Source organism: Copadichromis virginalis, linkage group LG19, assembly GCF_057382275.1.
Source record: "Copadichromis virginalis isolate Kocher_CV1m ecotype Utaka linkage group LG19, C_Virginalis_male_GT1.1, whole genome shotgun sequence".
NCBI lineage: Eukaryota > Metazoa > Chordata > Actinopteri > Cichliformes > Cichlidae > Copadichromis > Copadichromis virginalis.
The window spans coordinates 24,848,410-24,863,913 of NC_140636.1; the positions used below are offsets into that span (position 1 = coordinate 24,848,410).

The window sequence follows — 15,504 nt, forward strand, 5'->3', positions numbered from 1 at the left end:
ACAGTAGTATACTCTGGAACGATCTACTTTTTTTCTTAGTCTTGCTCCTTGTCTACACAATCAAACATTATATATATATATACTAGATACACTACCAAGTGTTGGAAAAAGTTATCTTGGTAAATATTTGGTCCTTAGAATTTGTTACCTAGTAGGTCAAAGTAATCGAAAGCAAATTGATCAACTTTTGTCATATTATTAAGATGAATGGCATTATGTAACTATAAACCAAAGTATAACCAAACTATAAGCCTTTCTTTGTGCTCCATTTCCGCTCCCCGTTGAGGAAAAAATATGCCTTCACAATGGAAACTCCCCCTACCTGAACCTGAGCAGGATCTTCTTGCATGCAGCTTACTTCTTTTCAGCTCTAGCTGCTGTTTTGACCTGTAAAAACCAATGCTGTTATTCTGGGACATGCTGTATCAAGCCTGCAGATGCGGTTTCGTATTGACAGCTGTATGTGCGTTTTTGTTTGTCTAGAGTGCAGTGATTTGTGCTGTAAGCCTGGTTCTCATCCAGACAATAATTTCGGCAGACATAACAAGAGAACCATCAAGTCTCTGCCAGATAGCACATACCACTTTACTCCTTCAAATTAATTATATACAATGTTGAAAATGAACACATGCTCTTTACGTGGTTCCTTTTCCATTTTCTCCTTTAAGAGCCTCAACTGTGTTGTGTAGGAGCGTTGGAAAATTTCACAAACTTTCTCCACAAATTAAAAAGCATCTCTGTGTTTGTCTGAGTTATTCCTTATACATAAATGTATGAAAACACTATCTTTTATTTAAACAAGCAGATATATTCTTTCTAACTTGAGGGCTTTGGACGCAAATACCTTAACTGTCCCTTAATCATTTATTGTCTCAGATATCCTCGGATTCTTCCCCTGTGTTTTGGCTTGTTTACAGACATCTGGTTTACATAGTATATCTTTTTTACAGCAACGAACTGGATCATTTTTTTTCTCCATGCTCTAGACCATCAAAACACCAGCTTTTCTCAAGCTAATGGTCTTATGCTTCTGGCACAATCAGCAGAAATCTCCTGCTGTGTTTTACATATCTATATGTCACATTTAAAACATGCAGTATAAGTTACTGTAGATTTTCTTATTAGAGAAAAGAGTTTAAAGTTTATTTCAGCTTTAATTAATACATGATGTCCCATTCTTTGCAGCTGACACAGAAAATGATAACTGAAAATGTAGCCAAGACTTTACATGGGCACTGCTGTCTGCCAGAGTATCTATTTGTCTCCACCTTTGTGCTCTTGCCAGAACATTACAGTTCAACAGTTGACTGACGCAGAGCTGATGAACAAATGTGGATACAGAATAAGTTTGATTCTCTTTTCAAAGACATGACTCTGTAACTTGTGTGTGTGGATTCAAAGAGTTAGAGTAAATAATTTATGTGAGGATTACAGAGGGAGGCAAAGAAGTGGGTCAGAACTGCATTTAGTTTATTAGACATTTGCAAAGATCAAACAGTGAGTGAAATAGATGGAGACAGAAATTACAAAACAGGGAGTGGAGCAGGGGGTGTTTAAAACTGACACTTTGAACAATTAATCACATGTATTTATGCATGTGTTTGTCATCTTTGCATCTTTGTGTGTTTATGTTTCTGTGTATCTCATAGGGAAGTTATATTTTAAAAAATTCCAGTAACTCCTCTTTATTAGGCAACTGTTGTTCCTCATGGGGCAGAAGTCAGTACCCACACTAATCTGTCTCTCTCTCTTGTGTTTAGTATGAGTGTGGCATACCAGAGGTCTGTTCTCGCTGTGTGATCTCAATAACAACACTGAAATTGTGCCTCAGGATGTGTATGTGTGTCTGTGTAAGACCCGCTCCCCCAGGAGGCCCCTCGGGCCTATTGCTGTGACAGCCAATGACAGCACATGCACCCACACAGACAGAAAACAGTGGTATATTACACATGGGATAACAAATGAGGATTAGAGAGTGTGACAAGAGATTTAATGCTTCCTGGTGAAGGTCAAGTTGAAAAAATAACTATGTTAGGTGGAAGAAGGAGATGGGAGGAAGAGCCAAAGAAAGTCAGAGAGGATGGGAGAGAGAAAAGTGGAAAAAGGCAACAGGTTGCCACAAACATAAGGACTCAAGTTCATTACTTTCTACTTGTTGTGCTTTTTAATGCATAGGCCAAACAAACACAACAATCTAATCTCAGAAAACTTAAACTTGAGGGTTGTTCTTACCCTCAACTGAAAACATCATCCGGACTAAGATATTTCTCTATTTATAGTTTTAGCATGGAAAAATAAAGCACCTACTTGCATTTGGTTAATATTTTGTAATCTTGTTTTTTTCCCCCTCAAGATGTTCAAGACACTTTAAAAACAAACCCACACTTTTCCTGTACAGATTTTGACTCGGAGCTTTGGCTTGTTGATTTTGAGCTGGAAGCTGGCAGTGTACCTCTGTGCATCCTCTGCTACCTTGCCTCTAAAATATGTGCAACAGAAAAAAAATATTTAGCTAGTGATAAATCAGAGCAGGCCTCGAAAAAAACTAACACAGAGTGTGTGTGTGTGTGTGTGTGTGTGAGAGAATCCTCTTTTTCTGAAATATGTGTCAGTGAGGCATGTGAGGACACTTGTGGGTGGGTGTATTCACATCCATGTATGTGTGCGCGTAGGCTGGTCAGTGTTATAAACACCAGCGGAGTTTGTTTACATGCTCAGTATCAGTTTGGGAAGCTGTCATTTACCAAGCTATACACACAGATATTTAACATAGTGTGCACAGTAAGGAGTGTGAGTGGACATGTTTGTGTGGATGTGTGTGTGTGTGTGATTGTCATCCTGTAATCATGTTTTTCTAACTGACTGTCCACATTTCAAGAGCAGCTTGCCAGGAAATGTAACTTCCTGCCCAAGAGACTGATTCAGCAGCATCCAGCTGTTGCATGTGTATGGTTAGAAACACAGGAGAGGAAAAAGTAAGACAGAGGTGTGTGTGTGTGTGTGTGTGTGTGTGTGTGTGTGTGCGTGTGGAAAGGGGTGGAAGGGGATTTGCCTTGTTTTTGTTTTTTGTTTTTCCCATACAGTTTCTTAATTGTTGTTTACCCAGACACCGAACACCCCCTCCCCCACTCTCCCCTACGCAGAAGCCCACCTCCTTCTCTTTCAGTTGTTGTTGTTGTTGTTGTTGTTTTTGTTTTTGTTTTTGTTTTTTGTTTTTGACAGATTTAAGTAGGAAACTCCATCTCCTTAAGAACCCATTAAATATCATGTGTCTGCACACTCAGTCTAAGTTATTCTAACCTTTCTGTGCTTTTCCCCTCCTGTGGTCATTCTGAAAATCTTGAATCCCACAAGTATGCAGTCCTGAATTCACAAACGTGGGGTTTTGAGACACTGTTTTCATGTATGCTACGAATGCTTGTGGTTGTGACTGCAGTAGCACTATACTACTATTAAATTTTATGTCCGGACCATACAATATGTATGAGTACATATGTGTAAGATGTAATGCCTCTAAGCGATGTTCTTCTAGCACGGGAAAGAAAATGGAGAAATAGAAATTTGTGCATTAAATACAGAAACTAAGACATCTAAAACTAGAAAAGCGGAATGTAGAAAATGGAGTGGAGAGACAGAAATAATACTGAGCTGGGTCTTCACATGCCAAGTTATTTTCACTCTTGTGCATAGTCTTCAAATGATTTTAACAATCAGCCTTGTTTGCCATCCTACTACACAGTATGTTTGCTTTCTGATACTGGTATTTATTGCTTGACTTCCTTTACAGATCAATGTCTCCAGTAGCTCTCAAATGCAGAGATGAGCTGAGTTGGGTTTTTTTTGTTTTGTTTTGGGTTTTTTTTAAGAAATGTTCCCAAGCAAATATGTTGAATATGAAGCAGGGAAACGGAGAACATAACATCCCATTTTCAGGAAGATGATGAAATGAGCATATCACATAAAATATATGTGAAAATTAAAAAAAATGGTGTATATATATCTATATCTATCTATATCTAGCTATCTATCTAGCTATCTGTAGAGATATCTGTCTATAAAATAAATGTTTTTAAAAACATATGTGTTAATAGTTTCTGTATGTGTGACCATGCAAACTTTTGCTCATTATTTAAGGAGAAGAAATGGTGCATACAGATATATGTGTGGATATATACATGCATAATTAAGATTACCAAGATGTATATCTTAGTTTAAAGAGTTCAACCTTTATTATTATTTCATATTTAATATTTCACTGTAAGGTTTAAATAAACAGTTATAGTCACTAAAATAAATCAGTCTGTCCTGTTTTATTTTTTTCATTTTAAACTCCTTATTAATTGTAAATATCCTCTGGAAATGCAGTGGTGCGTCTTTATTTCCTTGACAAACATGCAATTTGTGCCCAAGAATGGAGAAAAACAGCAATGGAAACATGAAAGCGCCAGGTGTTTTCTCCCCCGTACAACACCTGCTTCTCTTTAGCTGAGTTGTGATTTCTCAGCAGGGTCATAGTAAAGTCTTTGTTGATCTTCTCTGACGAAACAGGGAGTCACGACTGTCTGCTTTAACATTCTGCCCTACTTTTAACTTGGGTATGTCTGGTACCTTTCTGCACCGTTATTTTAGAATGGCGCTTCAGTTCAGATTTTACTGATATAGCCAATTCACGACAAGAATTATTATATTACCTTATTTTAAAGCAAAGATGCTACAGCTGGATACTAACTGGAAATTGTAGCATCTTGCACACACAAAACACCTAATATGTGCACATGTATGGAAACACTCAAATACACAGTTGTCTACTTCTTGATTATTGTCGTAATAATTTACTTTTTCTCATGTTTTCCCTTTCTCACCCTGACTCCTTTCTCCTCCCTCTTCCCCCTCTTCTCTTTGTTTACTCACAGGTGGTGTCCTCCTATCCAAAACACATGCTCATCCTAACAAATTGCTGACAGAACAAGACGGACGGGGTAAGGGAGTACGGGAAAGAGAGATCTCCCAGACGCACACTCATAAAGAGAAAGGGGCCATTGGCCATCTGTGGTCAGTCCCCTGCTATTTTGCAGCTGCGTTGGAGTCAGCGAATGGTCCTGAGCTCTGATAGGAAAAAGAGTTTTTTTCTCCAACGTTGCCCAGGGGATGAGCCCAGGCTAGGGCAATGTTAAAGCCTCGCTGGCCTTGGATTAAGCCCCTTGGGCTATTTTGTGTAGGGATGGGTGATACCCCAGCTGGATCCTCTGCTGTCACTATTCTCCACAGCTATCATTAGTGGCTAATGAGCTGCTGCTAGAGAGGAAACGGGGAAGGTGCCTGCGGAGAGAGGTGAAACATTACAGCTCTTATTAAGAGGCCCACAGAGAATTCTTTGCCTATTTAAAGCTTTGACTAGCATGACTTTGCCATTTATTATTGTAGGCATTTCTTTATATATTTTGATAGCCTTTTTTGTTACAGCATAAAAATGGCACCTAGAAGTTGAAAGACTTTTTTTTTTTTTTTTTTTTTTTTTCCAGGAAGATGATTCAGTGTTTGGACATAAATTATTTTTCTCATGAAGCAGTTTCAAAAATATATTTTTATTCAGGAGGAATTTTGGTAGATTGTTTTTGTTTTACTCTTCCCGATAATTTTGACCTTCCTATTCCCTGAAGATCATTGGTCACCATGGCAGCAGCCTATCGTGTTGTTGTGAGCAGCGTGAGCTGTTACAACAGTGTGGTAGTAGACCGACGCACTCACTCCCATGCAGTACACTACTGCTCAGGGCCATGTGGAGCACTGTCCCAGGGCTTGGACTGCACTGTTGCACACCGTGGCACCTGTTCTGAGCTCCTTGTTGCACCTGACCCTCAATACAATGACCTTAACAGCTCGCCCATACACTCCCGCAACATTATTGCTCAGCAGCTTCCTAACCATGCTAAAGTTTGTCTTGCCATGGATAGTACTCATAATGGGAGCCTAGAGAGGGCAGGCAGCAGTGGCAATTTATCTTTAGGAGAAGAGAGCCCAACATGGCGTGGTAAGAAGACCTCTGGTGGTGGAGCATCGACTGGGAGTATGACCTCCTCTGGCAGTCTGAAGGATATTACCGAAGAAGCCATCAACCTGGCCAGTGGTAAACTCAAGGAGTTTTCATTTGATAAGCTCCGCCTCTCATCCTCCAGCCACATCACCTTCCGGAAAGGCCGTAAAGTCCGTCCTGACTCTTTTAGTCGTCGCTCCACCGACCTGGAGATTATTTATGGCCACTTCAGCTCCAACCTTACCACAAATGCAACTACTAACGGTATGACAAATGGCACGGCTTCTTCTAATGATGAGAACCTGCCACCATTTGTGCAAGGGAAAGGAACGGTGCTAGAGGAAACGAAGATTAAGGGCAACCCAGGCACCATGTCGTCCATCACCAAAGTTGCTGGTGGCTCAACAAACAGCCTCACGAGTATTGGGTCATTAGACCAAAGTCTGAACACAGTGGCCTCCCTGTACCGCAACACCCTAGGAGAAGAGAACTTAATTGCCCGTCTGCTGGAGAAGACGCGAGCGGAGGCAGCTACTGGCGGAGCAGGTGGCGAAGACATACGTGCCTGCCTTGATATTCTGCTTAAATGTTCTGAAGACCTTAAGAAATGCACTGACATAATCAAACAGTGCATCAAACACAAAGCTGGTGGAGGCCCAGAGGATGGGGAAGCAAGCCCTGACAGTGTGTATCGGGCTGTGATGACTCGTCTCAGTTCCTATCTTAAGAGATTGCCTCTGGAGCTGGAAGGAATTGGAGGTTTTGGAGGCTGTGGACAGGGTGCACCTGGAAGCGGGCACAGTGATTTGGCTGAACTGGTTAACACTCTTCACTCCATCCAGCAGGGACCTTATTCGCCGATATTTGGCAATGAACAACCTCCTCGCTATGAAGATGTGGTGCTCTCTCCTCCAATCCCAAAGACTGTTCCACATTCTGTTTCTGCTCCATCCTCTGTCTCATCTACTTCTTTATCTCTAAAATCAGATTCCATCCATACCAAACCAGTTCAGAGCTCAGCCCAGCTTAGAGCTACCCCACTTACTAATGGAGTTATCCAACATCCACATACTTCTTCTTATACACAACATACTCTCTCTCCTCCAACCATTATATCCTCTTCATCCAGCTCCTCTCCAACACACTCCTCCTCCCCTCTTCGTAACTCCCCGACCCCAGCTTATACACACACTCCCCCAGCATCTCCCATGGAGGCTCTTTATATTGAGGAGGAGGAAGCAGATATGGGAAAGACACCAGAACAAATCTCACAGCAGACACACACTCCATCTAGAGGGATGAACAGCAGCCAGAGCAAAAGTGGGACTATGATGGGGCAACACATGCACCTGTCCCAAACACACACGCTCTATAACTCTTCAAATAATTTGCCAGTCAGCTCTGGCTATGGCTCAAATTGGCCTTCCTCTGCGTCACTAACAGTCTCTGCACCCAAAGCTGCTGCACACAGGAATGATGACATTGACAAGCTGCTCATGGACTTGGAGAATCTCTCTCAAAGTATGACTCATCCCAGAAAGACAGAGCCTCCACTTCCAGCCAAAACCAGGAAGAGAGATGGGAGCCAGGGGATCACCTCCAGTGAGTCCTTCACTCAACCCAAAATGGCTCTGTTCCAAGTCTCAAAGCCAGACAGCCACTTAACCATGAACGGCATTAGCTCCAGAACTCCCCAGAGTTTCACTCCTCCTAAAGAAGAGAGGAGTGAAAATGTGGCAGGAGAGGAGGAGGATGGGGCATTGTTGCTGAGAATCCTTGAGAGCATTGAGAGTTTTGCCCAAGAACTGGTGGATTCCGGAGCAGGGAGCACAGGGAGTGCTGAGAGGAACAGTGGAAAGGAGCGGGAGGTGATGAGGCTCCTGCAGGATACACTGGCCACCGCTGGCAGGGCTGATACTCCTCTGGAGAGCACAAACCCACCAGCTGCTCCCACCGCTCCAACTGTACATACAGATGCAATCTCAGATACACTGATAAAACACACCTTGGCAAATACACCTGAAGTTTCACCTGCCCCAACACCTGCAGTATCTGATTCTGAAAGCAGTGCTTCAGCTGAACAAGCACCTAAATCTACACCTGAAAGTGCTCCCCAACCTTTGCCTACACCTACACCTGACCCTCCAGTCGAGTCTGTGGATAAAATTCCAGAAGCGTCTACAGATGAGGATGACTCAAAACCAGTCTCTGCCCCGATATCCTCTGCACCTGCAAACTTGCATTCCTCTACGCTTTCCGATGAAACCATACCTGTGGCCGCACCTGAAGCTCCAGCTCCTGTTGCTACGCCAACCACAGCAAGTGCTACCGTTGCTGTTGGTGAACATACTGCTTTGAGAGATGCTGGCTCAACCCTTCTTATCCAGCAGACTCCAGAGGTCATTAAAGTAAGTGTTCCAAAGTCACACTCACAAATGCATAATCTAACAGACAATCAAAGACATGAACATTTCAGAAAATAGTTTATTGGTGCTGTGAGATTTGTTTTATTATTATTGCATTTCAAGCTGCTGCTAGGAAATAAAGAAATGGGTGTTTCAAGGGCTTGAGTAATATGAAGTACTTATTCCAAGACGGTGCCATTACAGGTGCAGTCCACTGATTGGGAATTTGTCATGTTGGAAAGATTGCTACATGCAGTGCAACTCTGGGTTAATTTATGTTCATTGATGTATATAAAAATGTGCCATCTGTGCTTTTAAATGTTACTGTTGATCCATTTAGGTGCAGTATGAGGGCGCCTGACTGAGGGATAGACATAGAGGGACCACACAGGCTGATTAGCATTAGACTGAAAATAAACTGAGGATTTCATTGCTGTGGCACAACCGGACTGATGCTGCTGTAATTGGTGGTATTAATTAGCTCTAATTAACATGCTGTTACAGTTACTCTATCTTGGCTTGAATCAAAAAAGTTGAGGCTTTGGATCACAGAACAGAATAGCTCCTTGTTGTGGAGTGGCTCTTTGTTGGCTTTTCCTGGTTTTGAACTTGTTTTGTTCTGTAATTGTATGTGTGTGCAGGCGTATGCATGTGTGTAGACTTTGTTTTTCTTACTGTGGAAAATGTAACGGTAAATTGCAGTTGTGCTACAGAGGAAAAGAGAAGGAAACTAGAACTTGATAATTTTTTTTGTCTGTGTCTGCGCGTAAGCTGGAGTTAATGATGATAAAAAGGCAGTGTTACCTCAGCCAGTCCCTAATGTGGATGTTCTACTGCAAATTGTAGATTTAGGTAATTATGCATGCCAGACAAACGCACATTATCATCAACACAGAGGAATCAAATCATTGTTGTCATTTATTCCCCTCTATATTTGACATTTTTCTCTTACTAATTTATTTTTCCTCTCTCGCTCCAACCATCCTTCTCCTCATCACGCTTCCTCTGCTGTTTATGTGTGTTTATTTACTGAGCTGTGTAACCTTATGCCCTGCTGATATGTAGGGCACCTATTTATGAGGTTACCATGGTAGCTGCCACAGTAAGAACGGAACAGCCAGCACCCGAACACATCATTACACAATCTCCTTCCTCCTCCATCTTCTGTGTCCCTATCCATCCCTTTTTTGTTTTTGTTTTTTCTGCTTATCTGCTCCCACATTTCTTGCAGTTAAACTCTCTCCGTTTTTCATTTTTCTGGCTTATAGGTCTACTTTTGTTTCTCTTCTCAGTGTCCTTCTTTCACCTGCGGTCAAGGATTATGTCCGTACTGATCACTTCTTGTCTTCCAACCCTGTGATTGGCTGTTGTTTTATTTTGGGAGAGGTGAATAACTGTTGTTGCTGCGTGGAGAGCAGAGAAACCCAATGGGAGGTGCTCATTGGAGCACTGGAGGAAGTGGGGGGAGGGTTGGGTTGTTGGCACAGCAAGCGTTAATGGTATCATTACCCTACAACCCCCTCCACCCCTGGCACAGCTAGGTGTGAGGGAGACCTAAATCTGTCCACCCCTCTGTACTATGGCATCCCGTTAACAGACTCACTGTCGCCACAGTGTAAATGGACCGGCATACGTGCATGTGTGTGCATGTTTGTGTGCGTGTAAGCATGTGAGCATGTGTTATGCACACCTAGGCTTTATTACATGTCCAGATGTTCATACATGTGTGCATTTACATGTGTGTTCATGCATGCATTAAATTTGTTTGAGTTAAACGTGATGAATATCGGAGTCTGATCAACTGTGCGTGTGTGCATCTGTCTGGCTGTCTGTTTGTTGGCCCATGGGTAAGATGACCCGGTGCTACTGTGGGTCACAGCTGAGTTTGGAATAGCTCTTCGACACCCAATACCAATTCTGGCACTCTGGGAATTATGTTAATATTCCTCAGCGCCAACCCTGCCCTGCAATGCATTAAACTGCCAATCAAACTGTAAACAAGACAAGCCCCCTCATGCACAAGTGAGAAAATGCACTCACACAACTGCAATGAACCACACACTCCACGTTGAACATTTGTAGCTTTGTTTCGCTTGGCACTGCCATAGCTTCACTGGGAAGTTCTGCTAAGCCCTCTATGGTGACGCAGGCCCCAGGCAGTAGTATCTTCATCTCTGCTTTACGCATGTTTATTGTTGATTCTGCTGCTGACAGACTAATACAGGGCTTTCTGCACCTGTCAGAACACACCCATTAATCTCCATCATGACAGGAAAGCTGACTGATATAAATCAGAGGCAAAGCCGTAACACTCATAGTGGGGAGATGTGATGGTGAGAGTCAATTAACTTTAAGGGCAATGGGCTTTGAATGGGCTTTCTTTCTATTCCTGTCTCTCTGTTTTTAGGTAATATAATAAAAGCTGCTTTCGGCTCCTCCCTTGTTCACAATGGGTTGGCCACAGTGAACGTTTGATTTGGCAGATTTTTACACTGGAAGCCCTTTGTTTCTCCTCCCATATTTAAACCAGAGGTCTTTTGCTTGTTAGGCATATAAGTAAACCACTACAGTATGGAGCCAAATTTTAGGTAACATGGTAAGATGTATTTTAAAATGAGACAACATTCACTGGTGGGTAAATGTAACCTAATTTTTGTTCTAGTGGCATTGCTTCAGTACAGTTAATGGTGGAATTGCTTGCAGACACTGACTGGATCTATAGCTGCCACTCTGATAGTTTAATTAACACACTGCTGGTTTAAGTAGTTTTACCAACTTCTGCAGATGTGTCACAGATTAACAAGATTAACATTGGTCTTTAGCTCATTTTAAATTTGATGGCAACAGTATGTCTCAAAAGAGTTGGGACAGAGCAATTTACCACTGTGTAGCTTCCCCATTCAGTTCAGACTTCTGGGAACTGAGATCAGCTGCTAGACTTTTTAAATAGGAATATTGTCCCATTGTCCCACTCTGCTATAGGATTTTGGCTGCTCAACAGTCCTAGATCTTCTTTGTCCTATTTTTTGTTTCATGATGTGCAGAATTTTTCAACATGGTCTGGACAGCACCTGGACTCTTCTACCATGAAGCCTTATTGTTGTAATAGTGCATTATGTGGTTTAGTATTGTCTTGCTGAAATTTGCAAGGCCTTCCCCGAGAAAGGCATCATCTGGATGGAATTCCAGTATTTCAGGATTGGCATGCTGCCAATTCCATAGCCATTAATACATCCTCATATCATCACAGATCCAGGCTTTTGAACTAGGCACTGATAACAAGCTGGGTGGTCCCTTTCCTGAGTATGGAGGATGCTAGATCCAAAAGGAATATTAAATTTCGATTAGTCTGACCACAGAACAGTTTTCCACTTTTCCTCAGTTCATTTTAAATATAGTTTGCAGGAAAAGACTGGACATTTCTTTGCTAATGGAGCTTTAACCTGGATTTCCTTATGGCACAGTGAACTGTGTTCACAGACAGTGAATTCTGGAAGTGCTCCTGAGCCCATGCAGTAATTTCCATGACAGAATCATTCTTGTTTTTCCGTGCAGTATTGTGTGAGGGCCTGAACATCCCAGGCATGTGCACAGAGTTTTCTTTCAATACTTGGTATCTTTTGAAAATATTACATACGGTAGAAATATTCAAAGTCTTCACAGGTTTTTAATTTTTTTAATGCACCTTTGGTCTGAGCTATATGTCTCCCTATGTATACAGTAGTTCCCAAAAGAAAAATCAGTGGGTCTAATGGGGTAAGATTTGATCGGTTTCTTCTTGACCCTTTTCGAGAGTCCTTTGATTACTGGACAGTCTCAAAAAATATGTGAGTGGTCTGGTTTTCCCACATTTCCTCCAACACAGTTCCACTTTAATTTCTTTCACATATGATGAGATTATGAGAGGTGTATTTAAATACCACATTTTTAGTTTAAAGTCAAATTCTTTCCATAGTAGACTATTACTTTCTCTATGCCAGATTGTACACACCTCTTCCCATACTTTGTAGAATTTAGTCATTTTCCCTTAATATTTGCCATGTTTTGCATGGTTTCATTTATAATCTATATTCTTTGTGATTTTTACTGACCATTTACTGACTTTCTTTATGACTTGAATTGTAAAACGTCTTATCTGAATGAATCCATTTCACAATTTATAAATGCAGATTTTGCAGATTTGTGAACTTGTGCTTAACTCTCTAAGATGCTCGTTTCATACCCAGTCATGTTACTAATCTGTTGCCAATTAAGCTAATAGTCGCACAATGTTCCTCCAGCTGTTTCTTTTTAATATCACTTAAATTTCCAGACAATAGTTGCCTCCATCCCAACTTTTTGAGTTGTCTCACTCCTGTCAAAATGAGCTAACATTTTTAATGGAAGAGTATTGTGGATAAAATATGGCTTTATGACACTTGTGAATCCTTGCATTCTGTTTTAATTTACACTATACATAAAATGTAAAATGTCCATCCATCCATCTTCATCCGCTTTATCCGGGGCCGGGTCGCGGGGGCAGCAGCCTAAGCAGAGAAGCCCAGACCTCCCTCTCCCCAGCCACCTCCTCCAGCTTATCCGTGGGAACACCAAAGTGTTCCCAGGCCAGCTGAGAGATATAATCTCTCCAGCGTGTCCTGGGTCTGCCCCGGGGGGCCTCCTCCCGGCGGAACATGCCCGGAACACCAACCCCAGGAGGCACCCAGGAGGCATCCTTGTCAGATGCCCGAATCACCTCAGCTGGCTCCTTTCGATGTGGAGGAGCAGCAGCTCTACTCTGAGCCCCTCCCGGATGGCCAGACTTCTCACCCTATATCTAAGGGAGAGGCCAGCCACCATTCGGAGGAAGCTCATTTCCGCCGCTTGTATCCGCGATCTCGTTCTTTCGGTCACTACCCACAGCTCGTGGCCATAGGTGAGGGTAGGGACGTAGATCGACCGGTAAATTGAGAGCTTCGCTTTTACACTCAGCTCCCTCTTCACCACGACGGACCGGTGCAGCGTCCGCATTACTGCAGCTGCAGCCCCAATCCGTCTGTCGATCTCCGGCTCCCTTCTCCCATCACTCACGAACAAGACCCCGAGATACTTGAACTCCTCCACTTGGGGCAGGAACTCATCCCCGACCTGGAGTGGGCACTCCACCCTTTTCCAGCTGAGAACCATGGCCTCAGATTTGGAGGTGCTGATCCTCATTCCCGCTGCTTCACACTCGGCTGCGAACCATTCCAGTGCGAGCTGGAGGCCCCCACCCGATGAAGCCAACAGAACCACATCATCCGCGAAAAGCAGAGATGAGATTCTGAGACCACTGAAGTGAAAGCCCTCCGCCACTTGGCTGCGCCTAGAAATCCTGTCCATAAAAATTATGAAAAGAATCGGTGACAAAGGGCAGCCCTGGCGGAGCCCATCACCCACCGGGAACGAGTCCGACTTATTGCCGGCAATGCGAACCAAGCTCTTGCAACGGTTGTATAGGGATCGAATGGCCCGTAGCAATGGGCCAGACACCCCATACTCCCGCAGCACCTCCCACAGGTCACCCCAAGGGACACAGTCGAATGCCTTTTCCAAGTCCACAAAACACATGTAGACTGGTTGGGCAAACTCCCAACTCTCCTTTCCAGCACCCTGGCATAGACTTTCCCAGGGAGGCTGAGGAGTGTGATCCCCCTGTAGTTGGAACACACCCTCCGGTCCCCCTTCTTAAAGATGGGGACCACCACCCCGGTCTGCCAGTCCAGGGGTACTGCCACGCAACATTGTTAGAGGCGTGTCAACCAGGACAGCCCTACAACGTCCAGAGCCTTCAGGAACTCGGGGCGGACCTCATCAACACCAGGGGCGCTGCCAACAAGGAGTTGTTTAACTGCCTCAGTGACCTCGCCTCTGGAAATTGGCGGGTCATTCCCCTCATCCCTAGACTCTGCTTCCTCCTCGGAAGACGTGTCAGTGGGATTAAGGAAGTCCTCGAAGTATTCCTTCCACCGCCTGACAATTTTCTCAGTCGAAGTCAGCAGCGCTCCGCCAGCACTATACACAGTGCAGGTAGCGCACCGCTTTCCCCGCCTGAGACGCCTGACAGTTTGCCAGAATCTCTTCGCGGCAGTCTGAAAGTCTTTTTCCATGGCCTCTCTGAACTCCTCCCACACCCGAGTTTTTGCTTCAGCCACTGCCCGAGCCGCATTCCGCTTGGCCTGTCGATACCTGTCGGCTGCCTCCGGAGTCCCACAGGCTAACCAAGCCCGATAGGACTCCTTCTTCAGTCTGGTGGCTTACCACCACGGCAGGCACCAACCACCTTGCAGCCACAGCTCAATGCAGCAGCTTCGGCAATGGAGACGCTGAACATGGTCCACTCGGACTCAATGTCCCCAGTCTCCCTCGGAATGCTGTTGAAGCTCTGCCGGAGGTGTGCGTTGAAGATCTCGCGGACTGGGGCCTCTGCTAGACATTCTCAGCACACCCTCACTACGCGTTTAGGTGTACCAGGTCTGTCCAGCGACCTCCCCCGCCACCTGATCCAACTCACCACCAGGTGGTGATCAGTTGACAGCTCAGCCCCTCTCTTTACCCGAATGTCCAGAACATATGGTCGCATGTCTGGTGATACGATTACAAAATCGAACATCGACCTGCGGCCTAGAGCGTCCTGGTGCCACGTGCAGTTATGGACACTCTTATGTTCAAACAAGGTGTTTGTTATGGCCAAACTGTGATTTGCACAGAAGTCCAATAACAAAACACCACTCGGGTTCAGATCAGGGAGGCCGTTCTTCCCAATCCCGCCCCTCCAGGTCTCGCTGTCATTACCCACGTGAGCATTGAAGTCACCCAGCAGGACAACAGAGTCTCAAGGTGGAGCACCTTCCAGCACCCCACCCAGGGACTCTAAGAAGGCTGGGTACTCTGAACTGCCACTCGGCGCATAAGCGCAGATGACAGTCAAGACCCGTTCCCCGACCCTAAGGCGCAGGGAACAAACCCTCTCATCCACCGGGAAAAACCCCAACGTACCGGCAGCAAGCCGAGGGGATATTAGAATACCCACCCCAGCCCGCCGCC

The 15,504-nt window shown here is 44.1% G+C and overlaps 1 protein-coding gene across 2 annotated transcripts in view; it reads left to right on the forward strand.

The window, feature by feature from the left end:
* The window catches only part of ppp2r3a (protein phosphatase 2, regulatory subunit B'', alpha), a 61,350-nt gene that overhangs the window by 26,349 nt on the left and 19,497 nt on the right, over nt 1–15,504 (forward strand). For both annotated transcript variants that reach the window (XM_085440799.1, XM_085440800.1), the window contains exon 2: nt 4,914–8,442. In XM_085440799.1, coding sequence (XP_085296925.1) covers nt 5,674–8,442 — 2,769 coding nt within the window. In that variant the 5' untranslated portion in view covers nt 4,914–5,673. The remainder of the gene's footprint in view (nt 1–4,913; nt 8,443–15,504) is intronic.